The sequence below is a fragment of the Copadichromis virginalis genome, linkage group LG2, assembly GCF_057382275.1.
Source record: "Copadichromis virginalis isolate Kocher_CV1m ecotype Utaka linkage group LG2, C_Virginalis_male_GT1.1, whole genome shotgun sequence".
Classification (NCBI taxonomy): Eukaryota; Metazoa; Chordata; class Actinopteri; order Cichliformes; family Cichlidae; genus Copadichromis; species Copadichromis virginalis.
Window position 1 is genome coordinate 30183730 of NC_140619.1, and position 12578 is coordinate 30196307.

At 40.2% G+C, this 12578-nt stretch overlaps 2 protein-coding genes across 2 annotated transcripts in view; one reads left to right on the top strand and one right to left on the bottom strand.

The window, feature by feature from the left end:
- The first annotated feature begins 205 nt into the window (after positions 1-205).
- Positions 206-2854, top strand: mrpl18 (mitochondrial ribosomal protein L18). Its single transcript, XM_085478577.1, has 4 exons — positions 206-475; positions 554-722; positions 2212-2446; positions 2556-2854. The coding sequence occupies exons 1-4, from the start codon at positions 388-390 to the stop codon at positions 2631-2633; spliced, it is 570 nt and encodes a 189-aa protein (XP_085334703.1). The 5' UTR covers positions 206-387; the 3' UTR covers positions 2634-2854.
- Positions 2855-2939: 85 nt separating this feature from the next.
- LOC146717620 (protein phosphatase Slingshot homolog 3) overlaps positions 2940-12578 on the bottom strand; it is a 12590-nt gene continuing 2951 nt past the window's right edge. The window contains exons 3-17 of the mRNA XM_085478573.1: positions 12402-12439; positions 12105-12291; positions 10168-10283; positions 9963-10031; positions 9055-9120; positions 8722-8904; positions 8296-8389; positions 8050-8178; positions 7775-7821; positions 7485-7631; positions 5930-6130; positions 5627-5843; positions 5438-5524; positions 5250-5345; positions 2940-4287 (exon numbers count right to left, since the gene is read on the bottom strand). Coding sequence (XP_085334699.1) covers positions 4141-4287; positions 5250-5345; positions 5438-5524; positions 5627-5843; positions 5930-6130; positions 7485-7631; positions 7775-7821; positions 8050-8178; positions 8296-8389; positions 8722-8904; positions 9055-9120; positions 9963-10031; positions 10168-10283; positions 12105-12291; positions 12402-12439 — 1824 coding nt within the window. The 3' untranslated portion in view covers positions 2940-4140. The remainder of the gene's footprint in view (positions 4288-5249; positions 5346-5437; positions 5525-5626; positions 5844-5929; positions 6131-7484; positions 7632-7774; positions 7822-8049; positions 8179-8295; positions 8390-8721; positions 8905-9054; positions 9121-9962; positions 10032-10167; positions 10284-12104; positions 12292-12401; positions 12440-12578) is intronic.

The window sequence follows — 12578 nt, forward strand, 5'->3', positions numbered from 1 at the left end:
AAATACAACAATGTAACAACTCCTACACAAAAGGAGTCTGACATTAAATAATAGTAATAACTTCTTTTGCAGGGAAGACTCTTCAGATCACTGGTTACTCTTGTTGCCTGATAGTTTTAGTAGAATTAAAAAGTTGTTGGCGTTTCCCACCGTTTTAAGTTCCGGAGTTAGTGTAAACGGAACCTTAAGCGCGTGTTCGGTTTCTATCTGTGCTGTTTCCTAAGTAGCACAGAGTGAACCGGATATTATCGGAATGTCAAAGATGGGACTCCTCATGTAACGGTGGATTTTTTTTGAATAGTTTGTTTGCTTGTTTTTGGCGTCTTACCGGATGGTAACACATTGATTGGACTTTTTATTTGTGAGGGGAGCACTGCTCGGGAGGACATGGCTCTGAGCCAAGTTAGTCGCAGTGTGCGGCTGCTCTTAGGTCAAATTCAACACTGTCGGCCAGCCCTGCTTTCAAACCAGACGGGTAAGCAAGTAAAGCTAGAAAGCCTTAAACTTTCTATCTGCAGTCATGAAAGCTGACCAGACTCTAATTGTCACACAGCTCGGTGTCTGAGTCAAGCAGCTTCTCAGCCAGAGCCCTCCGCGGATGAAAATGAAGCCGTGAACCCGACCTTTGTAAACAGAAATCCCCGCAACCTGGAGCAGATGGCTCTGGCTGTGAAGGATCGGGGCTGGAAGACAACCTGGCCACACCGGGAGTTCTACCACAGGTCTGTAAAGGTTTAAGTTCTTACTGTGAAATCCAGAATCTGAGTACCACTGTGAGGGTGCATCCTGTTGATTTAAAGTGAAATTAGTCTGTGGAAACAGGTGGTTTCTCTATAACGGAATTCTGGATTCAGACGAATATTGCTCATATATGAAATTGTAAAGGGCTTTTACTTTGAAGTCCAAAATCAGAGTAACGTTATACTGACCGAGTAGCACTGCTAGGGTGTCTCTTGTTTATCTAAAATCACAATAAAATACCAGAGTGTTAAAAAAGAAAAAGAGTGAACCAAACGTTAAAAAAGATCAGTATCAAACCAGAAATTTGACATGAGCATGAGAAGTGAAAGCAAAGTTACCCCAAGGTTCCTGATACAAGATTTAGCAAATATCAGAAGGGGACCAATCTGTCAGGGGCACAAACAAGGACTTCAGGTTTTTCTTCATTATTAAGTAGGAGAAAGTTGTCAGCCATCCATCTTTTAATAGCCTAAGCATATATTCAGGATCTGTAGATTATAAAATTCTTGGGCCTTAAAAGACGACCTATAACTGAACTTCGTCTGCATAGCAGTGATAAGAAATGTTCATAAATGTTCAGAAGAGAGAGCAGATATAAAGGCCCCAATACAGAACCTTGTGGGACACCATAGACAGACCCCCCAACATGATTGCATTATAAGAGCTGTAATGTCACATTAGCTGTTGTATTTTTGTTTTTTTCTTCAAATGGCAGTTTTTAAATTTCATTCATATTTTAGTATTCCAGAAATAAATCTAGTTGTGATGAAATAAGCATAGTCGTGATACAGCTTACTGTAATTTAACAACTATTGTTAGTGAGGACTTGTGAATTACTTTCTAACTTTATAGTACCAAATGTTATGAGGTAACACATTGTTAGAAGGTTATACAATAACTATATCAGTGTAATTAGTAATGTAACCAGTTACCTTATCAAACTAAATTACACATTTAAAATGACTTCAGTCTATGAAGGATTATGACTTTGTAACAAGCAGTGACACAGTCATTGTTCTTGAGACGTGGTGGCGCACATGCATTGATCTAAAGAAACAGTCAAAGACACAAAATGAACAGAAAGATATGTTTAAAAGTGTAGCAGTTGTTGGTAACAAAATTCAAAGAGAAATGGAGACAACAGTCATGTGCATCAACCCCACATTGGATCACAGCTTACAGCCTACAAACAAGTATCTATTTATCTAAATTTATTAATTATTTTCTTAAATTAATGTTAAGTTGTATAACTAAAATTGGGAAACAAAGATAATTGTTTTTATATTCACTACTATTATTCTAGATTATACGAATATTCTGTATTTGTTCTACCCCATTGGGTTCAGAACTGTCAGTATGAAAGGACAAAAACGTAATGTAATCAGTCAGGTTGATATGAAACATAGCATATTCATGCATAAAGAACAATTATCTCTATTTAATTTCCTCTCATGCCTGTCATTGTTTCAGGTTGATGTTCTCCCGTAGCCAACACCATGTGACAGCCCAAGTGTTTTCCAGCTGCTCCCCTATTCCGGTGCTTTCTTGTTCGACCAAAGAGTGGGCTGTGAAGAAGGAGCTGGCTTCTACAAACTGCGTGGCAGCCTGTCAGGCTGTGGGCGAGGTGCTGGCGCATCGCTGCCAGCAGGCTGGCATCACCAGGATGGTGTATAGGGTGATTCCCTGGACATACCGCTCAGATTCTGTGAGTACATGCAGCAGGGACTGGAAATAAAGTTACTGTCATTTTCCTTCACTTAGGTAGCCATTTGCTTCACGTCTCTCTCTCTCTCTCTGGCTTTTCTGTTTTGCAGGTTCAGTCTTTCAGAGCTGCAATGAAAGCAGGAGGAATAATTCTAAGTGAACCCAGAAGGAAATACATTGGGACCTGACTTTAATTCATCAGTCAAATCAGCTGTTCTGTATAAATCTGCTCTTTATCCCCATTACCCCTCTCTTTTGTTAACTATTACTGTGCTGATATTAAGATTACAACTGCTACATTAAAAAATAGGAATCAAAAGAAGGCTTGTCCCTGTGCCATGTCTCTTTTATATTAAATCAGTCTCCTCTGGTTTATTATTTAATCAAAAAATAAAGGTTCTTGTTTGGAGTACAATAATTTATTTTTTACTCAGGTGCATGTAAACAAGAGTGAGGTGCAGGCAGCAGAGAGTCTGTTACAATAAGGAAATGGATGACAATAAAAACCAATCACTGATCATTTTAATCATAGTACAGTGTGAAGTTGGCTCAGGCGGTGGGAACAGTGTGTTGGGATTATAAAGTGCATGTTTTCTTTTTTCCTCTTTTTTTTCCCTAATAGTGAGCATGCAGGTTAAATGCTTTCTTTCTTTTTAGCTTGGGTTCACTGGATAAAAAGTAATACCAGCATAAAATAAGAAATGTCCTCATCAGCATCTAGTGAAAACAGAACATGGAATAATTTAAGTTGATCCATTCAAAGTCCATATAAATACAAACTCAAACCCTGAACAGTGTCTTCTCACAGGCTGGTATAAAACACAAAACATGCACCCAGGCCATCAGCAATTATGTGACTATATATACTGTAATTGTGCACAAACTTGTAAAGTCACATTTATGATGACAAAAAAGTGGCAAATGGTACAAGAGAAATGCAATATATTACCACCACCTTGTACTTAAGCTAAAACATTAAAAACATCATTACAGAATCACTTTTCATTCTCAGGTTGAAGGCACTCATGTAGCCCTGGAGCCAAAATATAATGGATGAAAATAAAATGGGTGGGAAAGGTTCCTAGCAAACCGACATTTCCTTTAAATATATTGGCACACCGGCACAGAGGAATACAGTTTGGCAAACTGGCGTATGCCATAAAACTAGCCATGACATAATCCATAATGCACAGCTTAGATACAGTGAAATCCTCCATATCTGCACACGGTATGTGTTGTGAGAAGGAGGAAATGAACACTTTCTGCTTTGGGCTGGCAGGATACAGCCTCGTATAAGGAAATTAAAACAGTTATTGCATAGATACGTCTGAAGTGTTGAGAGGAGAGCTTAAAAAAACGGAAGAGGGACTGAGGGAGCTCGGCAGGGACATGCTGGTTCATATATGTTTGGATACCTTCATAAACATAAAACATAATAATACAATAATGCACAATGATTTCAGAAATCCTGGCTTTCACTGGTACAGCAATACTGCAGCATGGCCCTTATAAAAATCAACTATCTACTATAGCTTTTATGAGGTGACATATGCAATCCAAGACCTGCAAAATATAAATTAAGACTTTAGGATCATTGTATAAAAACCTTGGCATGTTCCCAGAGCACACGTTCCTTCTTTTCTCCTCTGTGCCTCGTTTATAGTTCCTCTTGTACCTCCCTGCTTGTTCATCTTTTTAATCACTTTGCGGCTTGCTTTGGCCCGCGCCCGGCCGGCTGGATGGTTCAGGTGAAACATCCACACATGCTTTCTGGTGAGTGAGACACCGGCGCCCATAGCTACGCCTCCGCTGTCCTGGTGACCGCCTCGGACTGCCAGGCATCTTTGAAAAGAACAAAGTAGGAAAGTACAAAGTTATAACATTGGGATTAATTCTTCAGCAAGAAATCTACTCCACAGATACATCGCAACCCCAAATGCCTCTGAACGCTATGTGACTACCTGACGTAAACCTCGGTCGAAATCTAACTACACGTTGTAGCCGGCGACTACTGTGATTATCCTGCTTCAGTACCGTCAATACCTTCTATTTCTGGCTACTTATTCACAACAGTTTTTTAATTTATCAGAGATGGCATAACAGTCCTCGCTTCAAGATAAGGAATAACAACGAAAGGACTCACAAATGTCAAAACTATTGGAACTGATGTAAGGAAATGTACAAAGTAGACAAAAACTTGACAGATAAATATTTTTAACTGTAACTGTGAGATGATTAGCACCTAAAGCAACACAACCATAAATGCTGCCAAAAATAATGTTGACCCCTGAAGTGGATTACATCATAATCTCTAGAAAGATTCACACAGAAGACTAAATCAGCTACTATTTTGGTAGTATAGTTACTGGCAGGACACAAGGTGTGAAAAAGGGGGGATGGAAGGCCTTACAGGTCCTTATATAGAGTCAAACTAAAGATTTTGATTAAAAATGAAACCTAGTTTGGGTGTTTTTTCCAATATGTATGTCTGTAGAAATATTAACATAATCACAAGAAGAAAAAGTTGCTATAAAAACGGCCTCCAGTGCTACCCCTCAGTCTCCTAGTAGTAATGACAATATAAAAAAATCCTACATCACTTCATTCTTGCAGTGACGACAATGCTCCATCAGCCTTTTACAGCTGAGAGGTAAGAACCATGACTCATATAGTTAAAACCTTATTCATGAGCTATTTCAAACAACAGGCTTCGCTACATGTCCTCAATCTAAATTAGCCATTTCCAAACTGTCAGCTTAACTACAAAGAGGAGGCTAGAGAGACCAGCACTCTGCTTCTTTTACCTGATCATATCCTTTATCCACATCATCCATCTCGCTGATGGACTGCATTAATGAGTAGAGGTTCATTCTGCCACTACGATTAACACTCGGCATGACCTGGAGATTAAAGAGAAGTAAAAAGATGAGTAGCCTTTGATGCACTCTGCGTGAACATATGAGGACAAATGTAGGTCAGGCAGTCTGCTCACCTTTTCTGGTTCATTTACAGTAATCACAGGGCCTGTCTGCACAGGGTCTTGGATAGTGTCAGACTTTGGGGCAGGCTGTTCAAACACCTAGATGAGGTTGATAAGATATAAAGGAGTTAAAGCTGTAAAGGTAAAAAAATAAACAAATCCGGATTTTAAAAAGTGATAGATTGCTCAGGATCTGATTACCTCACAGTCTTCCCCTGAGTCATTTTTTTCATCTGGAATATCTACGCCATCATCCTCATCAAGTCCGTCATCGTCCTCATCATCTTCTTCCTCCTCATCTTCTTCTTCTTCTTCACTTTCGGCTGTCTTTTCTTCCTCCCCTCTTTCCTCGTTTCGAACTGATTTTTGTCTTTGGTCTCTCGACTTTCGCTTCCAGAGAGCACTATGGCGCTGCTGGCTGGAATGATAAATGCACACAGAGCACATTCCTCAACTGAGCTCCCAAACTACAGAGAACAGGAAAAAAAGAGCACTAGGCCTAACCTTGCACTGAGGATGCCGCTGTAGGTCTGGAGCTGCTTCATGAAGCCCTCATTGGGCTTGATGATGGACCGGCGATCCCTGACGTAGGTCAGTGCCACATCCAGTGTCCAGTGCTGCTGCTTCATAGCGTAGGCAATCACTGTAGACGCAGAGCGGGACACGCCCATCTTGCAGTGAACCAACACCGCCTGACCACTCTTCCTGTAATACACAAAGATGAAGACGTAAACTCACACCGTGATTTTGGATTTTACTTAACAAATATTAAGTCGTGAAGGGAGAACTGCTGGGATGTATACACACATGCAAAATAATGCTCGGCAGTAAAACGCTTCTGGTTTGTGAACATGTGGCAGCTTTAAAACTGGCTGAGGAGCTGAACAAATTTAAGATTTGCAGCTTTAATTGTAGGGTAGCTTGGCCTTCTCTCACAGGTTTTGTTTCAAGACTCCAAACTGTAAACTGAAAACACAGAAGCAGTATTTTTCTATTTTCTTTGTGTGAATACTGCCTGTCATGATGTTTCACAACTCAGTCGTCGTTTGTAGACATCATTCACACAGATTAGACTTGAAATGGGAAGCCGAGTCACAGTGTGAACTGCGAAATTGGTGGTTATTCCAATCTTGATGGAATTCAATATTTGAGGAAACGTAGCCTTTCATTTTCTGTTAAAAGTGGGCACAGAGACCGACAACACTCTCAGCAGTATCCATTAAATATGAAGCTGCATGAAGCAAGCATAGCTCATCATAAAGACTGGAAACAGGGGGAAGCACTTCGTCTATAAAGGATTAAAGTAACGCATATAGTGCGCCAGTGCTGCTAAATCTCTCTAACATTTTATATTTTACGCTCACTGGCCACTATATTAAGTACACCGTTCCAACTCCTCGATAATGCAAGATGGATGGAAGAATGGTGATTTCACCACACAAGCATCTCTGGGATTTACAGAGAATGGTCTGGAAAGACAAAATATCAGCTGAGCAGTGGTTCTCTGGATAAAAATGCTTTGTCAGTGTCAGAGGGGATTGCTTAGAGCTGACAGAAAGACAACAGTAATTCAAATAATAAGTTGTTAAAACTAAGGTATGCAGAAGAACATTTCTGAATTTATAACATGTCAGACTGTGAAGACTTGTACAGTCTTGTTGCAGACCATGGGAACATAGTGTACCCAGAGCATCTTCAGCTCTGCCACCTCCACCTCAGCCTTCTGTCTTTTTGTCACTGTCACTGTCAGGTCTCACAACCATCTTGCAAACCTTCCCCTTCACTCTTGCTGCTATCCTTCTTCACAAATAACCCCTGACACTCATCCCCACCCACGAAACCCTGTCTGCACTCTCTTGTGCATTTAAATCATCTACCTTTATTATCTCCACTCCTTTCTTCTTCACCTTTCCACCTGTCTCCCTCTTATTTACAGTATGTCATAGACAGACCTCTATGGATATTTAGATTCACACATTTCAGCCCCTAACCAAGCTTCTGTCCCACTGGAACAATTACAACCCTTTTTACAAGTCTCGATTTAAAAAGCCTCTGGTACCTTGCAGTGTTGATGAAGTTAAATGTAGCTGGCCAATGGGACAGCAAGTCTGTGGCTTCCACATCGTACACTCTGATGTTCATGTAATTGAAGGACTCTGGGAAAAAGTTGTCAATCTCCCTCGTCACATTCAGAATGTAGCCCACGCTGAAAAACGTGCAGAGACACACTCAGAGCCAGAGCAAAACATAGTGCATAGTTAAATATTACCCTTATAGTGAGTTAATGGGATACAGAGACAGACCACAACACACAGAGCTGCAGAAAGTGTTACAGGTTCAACTACTAACTTGTTTTTCTGCAGCTCCTCAAAGTTAGCTGCGTTCCACTCGGAGCCCTGAAACCAAATAAAAACAAAAAAGGTTAAAGAACGGTCAGAGAAGATGAAAAGGAAAGGGCTGACAGAGCCATCTTCCCTATCGCTGTCAACACAGATCTGAAAGGGGAAGTTACAGTCACATGACAACATCCTGGCACTAAAAGCCATGTCAATTTTTTTGACCAAACAAAAGTGGCTGTACATAATATGTCTTTTAACTCTATCTGACCTTTAACAATGACTCACCAGGTATAGATAGTCAAATATTTTAGAGGGCTTGTCCATCTGAGCCATGGTGACCAGGATCTCATTGTCGATGTACTCCTTGTAGGGTCTCATGTCAAAGCCTATCCTGGTCTCCAGGGTAGCGTGCACCTACAGCAGAGAATGAATGCATTTTGTCACATTTTTTCACCTCAGTTATGCTCTAATAATTTGACTTTTTTTTTTTCTAAAACCAACTTCCTGTCTCTAGCTTCCCACACTTCTCACCATTTTGGATGTGAGGTTGTCCAGGTCTTCAGTCCTCATGATGTCTCTCAGGTGTTCTTTGATCAGGATCTCACTGGAAACTCTCTCTGCCGAACTTCCCAGAGAACAAAAGGGAAATTTTAGTACCAACTGGCAGGGAGGCACAAGCAATAAGAACAGTTTCTCATTATTACTACATTAATAGCAACATTAAGCATTGAAAGTGCCATGTTTAATTAGTATTTTTGAGGTATTTTCCACTTGATGCTACAGCTGTTCCTTTTTTAAAACATGGGATTTTAAGCACACAACGTTTACGTGTGGTGGATTGTGAATTTTCCAACTCCGGGACCAATAACTTAAAATGATACTTTAGTAAATTATCTTAACGTACATTATTTTTTTCTATCACATCAACTCCCTTGGCTACTACAAATAAAAGCATACCTCTGTCCATCGCTGTCCTTACGGATCGACTCCAGGTCATTCATGACCTCCCACTCATTGAGGCAGTTGCGATCGGACTCGATGTGCCGGTGGTAGTGCCGAGCCCATTCCAGCCCAGAGCCTGGGATCAAAGCTGCCTTGATTGCACGCTCACAGCAGCCATGCAACACCTGCAGCACTGACCTTACAAGAGGAGAGAGGGGAGAGGAAAAGCAAACAGAACATCACTATGTGTATTAACGACTTATCTTGAAATTTAGAGCAAATGAAAGCTATTGATATGCAAAGTGAGCAGCTGGACGCTGCCACAGTGGGGATATAAGCATCACTCACCACATGGTCTGCATGGAAACCGGTTTAAAGATTCTGGTCTCTTTTGCTGAGCTCACGCTAAAGCCACTACAGGAAACACACAGAAATGTGAACGCTCATTATTAAGCCTGACGACGAGAAAGAGAAGAACGAGAAATAAGACAGTAACAGTGTTAAGAAGCATCATTGTACTACATCACAGTCTGACACACAAGAGAGAAATAATTCAGTGTGATTAGAATTAGTTCTTGTTCTTGTGGAATGAAAACGCGAGGACAGTGATTGATTAGCACAGTTGGAGGTGTGATCCAGCCTGATGAGGGGGAACATACTGGTGTGACATGGCAAACACACTTGGATGACACTAAAGCATGCACGCGCATTTAAAACACAGCAGATTAAGCACTCCATCATGTTAGCCCAACTGTTTTTAAACCCGACACCTCTCAGTTTACTGAGAGATCAGCTCTTCTATCCTTTTTTGAGCATCAGCAGCCCAAACTGTTTTAATCAAGACATAGCCGGCTATTTGAAGACACACTAAATGTGCTGGAATGGACATTTGATGTTCTTCACGCACTACAATGCAGTCAAAGAATAAATTTATTAAGACTTTAAATCAGCTAAACTCACTAACCTTTCAATACACAGTCGCATAAAGAAACTAACCATACTTTACTTTCATTTCATTATTAAAAACACATGACCTCCATGCTTATGCAATGATGTGACTGAGTGACAGGAGCTGTTGTAGTTCACAGAGAATGATTCAACTCCAAAAATAAGGACATTACTCATTCATATTATCTCTGGCCAAAATCCCAGAAATCAGGCTGCACCGTCTGTGCAGCAGCCTACCAATCACTTCCTCACGCTTGCTTTCACACTGAATATAATCCTTAATCCTTCTTTAAAAACATGCTTCTTACCCATCTCCGTCCAGATAAACTTGTGTATTGCTCCATATTGGCAGTACCAGACCGATGGTGCAATGATCACTAGAAACAGAAGGGGAGGACACATACACACAAGACAAAGGAGGAAATTGTACTTGTTAAACCTTAACCAGGAATTATTAACAGAACAGAAATCGTATCTTGTGCAACTGTACACCTTCGTCTTGGTTACACACACCTGTCTGAGTTGGGGAAATCCATGCCCAGCAGGATGCTCTCATGTTTGTTGGCCAGTGTGGAAACCACGATCAGATACCTGACTCTTACTGAGCTAACAGAATCTAACTGCACCGCCTGCATGAAAAGATACACAGAGGGAGGGATGACAGGGAAACACACAACTTGTGAGCACTGTGTTTTACATGCAAAAAAAAAAAAAAATAATCATGGTTTTCTTTTTAAGTCTAAAGTTGCCAAATAAGGTTGGGTATTTGCAAGTGGTGTAAAATATCCTGCGTAGTTTATTTTCTTTGGCCTTAAAGGAAAACTCAAATCAGGGAAGTAAATGTTGTCTTTACAGAGATCATGGCTGGCTCCTGTCTGGTTAAAGGCCTCTACCTATAGTTTTGCTGAAACAAGCTGAAACGAGAAAAGCTACAAGTACAGTTTGTGACTTGGTGCTTTATAAATAAAATTGAATTGAATGAAATTTTGATGTGACATAAAAATATCATATCACCATTTCATTGCTATAGCAACACCATGCATTTACATTCCCTAGAGCAAGAATAAGACAAGCCCGGGCACGTCTGAGGGCAAGAGCCACGTGTCCCTGGCAAAATATGCAAGTAAATTGTTCCCACTGAAGGTGGACAGAACAAAAGTTTTTCACCACTTTAGGGCAAAAATGCAACCTGGCTATAAAAGTGAAGCAGCTAGTGATGTGCAACACAAAAGTAAACAAATGTCTTACATCAACAATGCTGAAGCAAGCTTCATATGACAGGAAGCAGAAACAGTGGATGGAAATTACTAATATATATTGTTTGGTCAAAGCGATGATACCAATCCAAATGGAAAAGGAGGGCTATAAGCAACTTGCTGAAAAGCTCAACCCAAGAGACAACAACCCAAATGGAAAACATTTTTTAGTTTTCTTATGTGACAATATCATGCTCCCCCTGAAGAGTTGCAAGGTTAAGTTACTTCAGCTGTTATTAACCCAAAGAATAAAACAATTATCTTATACTTTAACTAAAAAATTTTTTAGGACAAAGACTACCTGACTTTGCCCCTATTCTGTGTTATAATGCTGCTGCTGGTACATTGTTTCACAATTCAAATTTGGAAAGACAGTAGCTCATTGGAAAACAAAGTTTGAAAATGCCTTTCATTTAATTACTCTTAAAACTCCAGCTGCCTGCAAGCATCAATAAAATGTTGTTCCGTATTTTTCTCCATACATCCTCAACAATGTTCTTGTCGCAAATTTGCTTGGAATATTGCGATATACTTTCAAGATTAAATTGCCCACCCATCACACGTGATATTTTACTGATGCTTCCTACCAGGCAGTTTCACACATGCACTGGTGACTGGATATTTTCGGGATCTTATCCAGGAGGAGCTTTATGTGCTGCTAATTTCACAGTACAAAGTCTGTGTGATGCCTTATTAAGCCAGTTTGAGATTAAGGCAGGTAGTTTTTTGGCTACTATACAGAAAATTAAATGGGAGTATTGTGCCTTTCTTTGTGAATGCTGTCATTAACACCAAATAATAGCTCTGTACATAGCCACAAATTTTCCTATACCATACTATAGAAATATTACAAGAATAATATTTACGCAAGTTAGCTTGATGCTAGTGATACTGAGGACCAAAAAGCTGGTAACTCACTGTCTCTAAAGGTTTGTGACTTGTAGTGAGTCACTGAAATTTTCCCTTTAGTCACCTACCCTTTGAAAAAATCAATATGTGCAACAACACTCACCTTTAGGTTGTCTTAACATCATAAGCCATAATATTTACCAAAACTCAACATTTTGGAGTTACGGCCTTTGCCAGTGATACAATCGTATAAGTTTACTTGTTGATCAAAGACAAAAATAAATTGTTTCAGTGTGACATTTTTCTGATTTTGCTGATATGATCTGTAAAGACACGAGTCCTCACCAGCTTCACTGTATCTTCTGGTCTGAGGTGTTCAATCATTGCACGGAGATGTGTGTGGCGCATGTCTGGTGCGCCGCTGCTTTGCTTGACAGGAGAAGTCGGGGTGCGAGACATCTCCTGATGAAGGCTCCCGCTCTTGCCATCTTCCAGCAGGAGGACTGCCCCTTTAACGAGGGCAAAGCTCTCTCTACAGAGTTACAGAGAGGAGGTTACTGCTGCAGCCATCAAGTAACTGGTTATTGTCTTTCCTAGGTATGCAGTTTAGAACTATTTAAATGTCATGTGGGTTACAGCTACCTTTTCTGAAGTCTTCCTCTTCTTTGGAGGCCTTCATCCTTAGAAAATAAATACATTTAAAAAATAAATCTTCATCATCAGGAATCATGAACAAAAAAAAAAGTCTGGTTGGTTTGTATGTGTGCAGTTCACCACGTTAACTTTGATTTACCTATAATTACATTTACAAAGCCTGTA

Bases quoted from the DNA above. Each gene is read 5' to 3' on its own strand.
- mrpl18 (XM_085478577.1), top strand. From the start codon at position 388: ATGGCTCTGAGCCAAGTTAGTCGCAGTGTGCGGCTGCTCTTAGGTCAA. The intron at 723-2,211 runs GTCTGTAAAGGT...TCATTGTTTCAG, and splicing joins CACCGGGAGTTCTACCACAG to GTTGATGTTCTCCCGTAGCC. The intron at 2,447-2,555 runs GTGAGTACATGC...TCTGTTTTGCAG, and splicing joins GGACATACCGCTCAGATTCT to GTTCAGTCTTTCAGAGCTGC.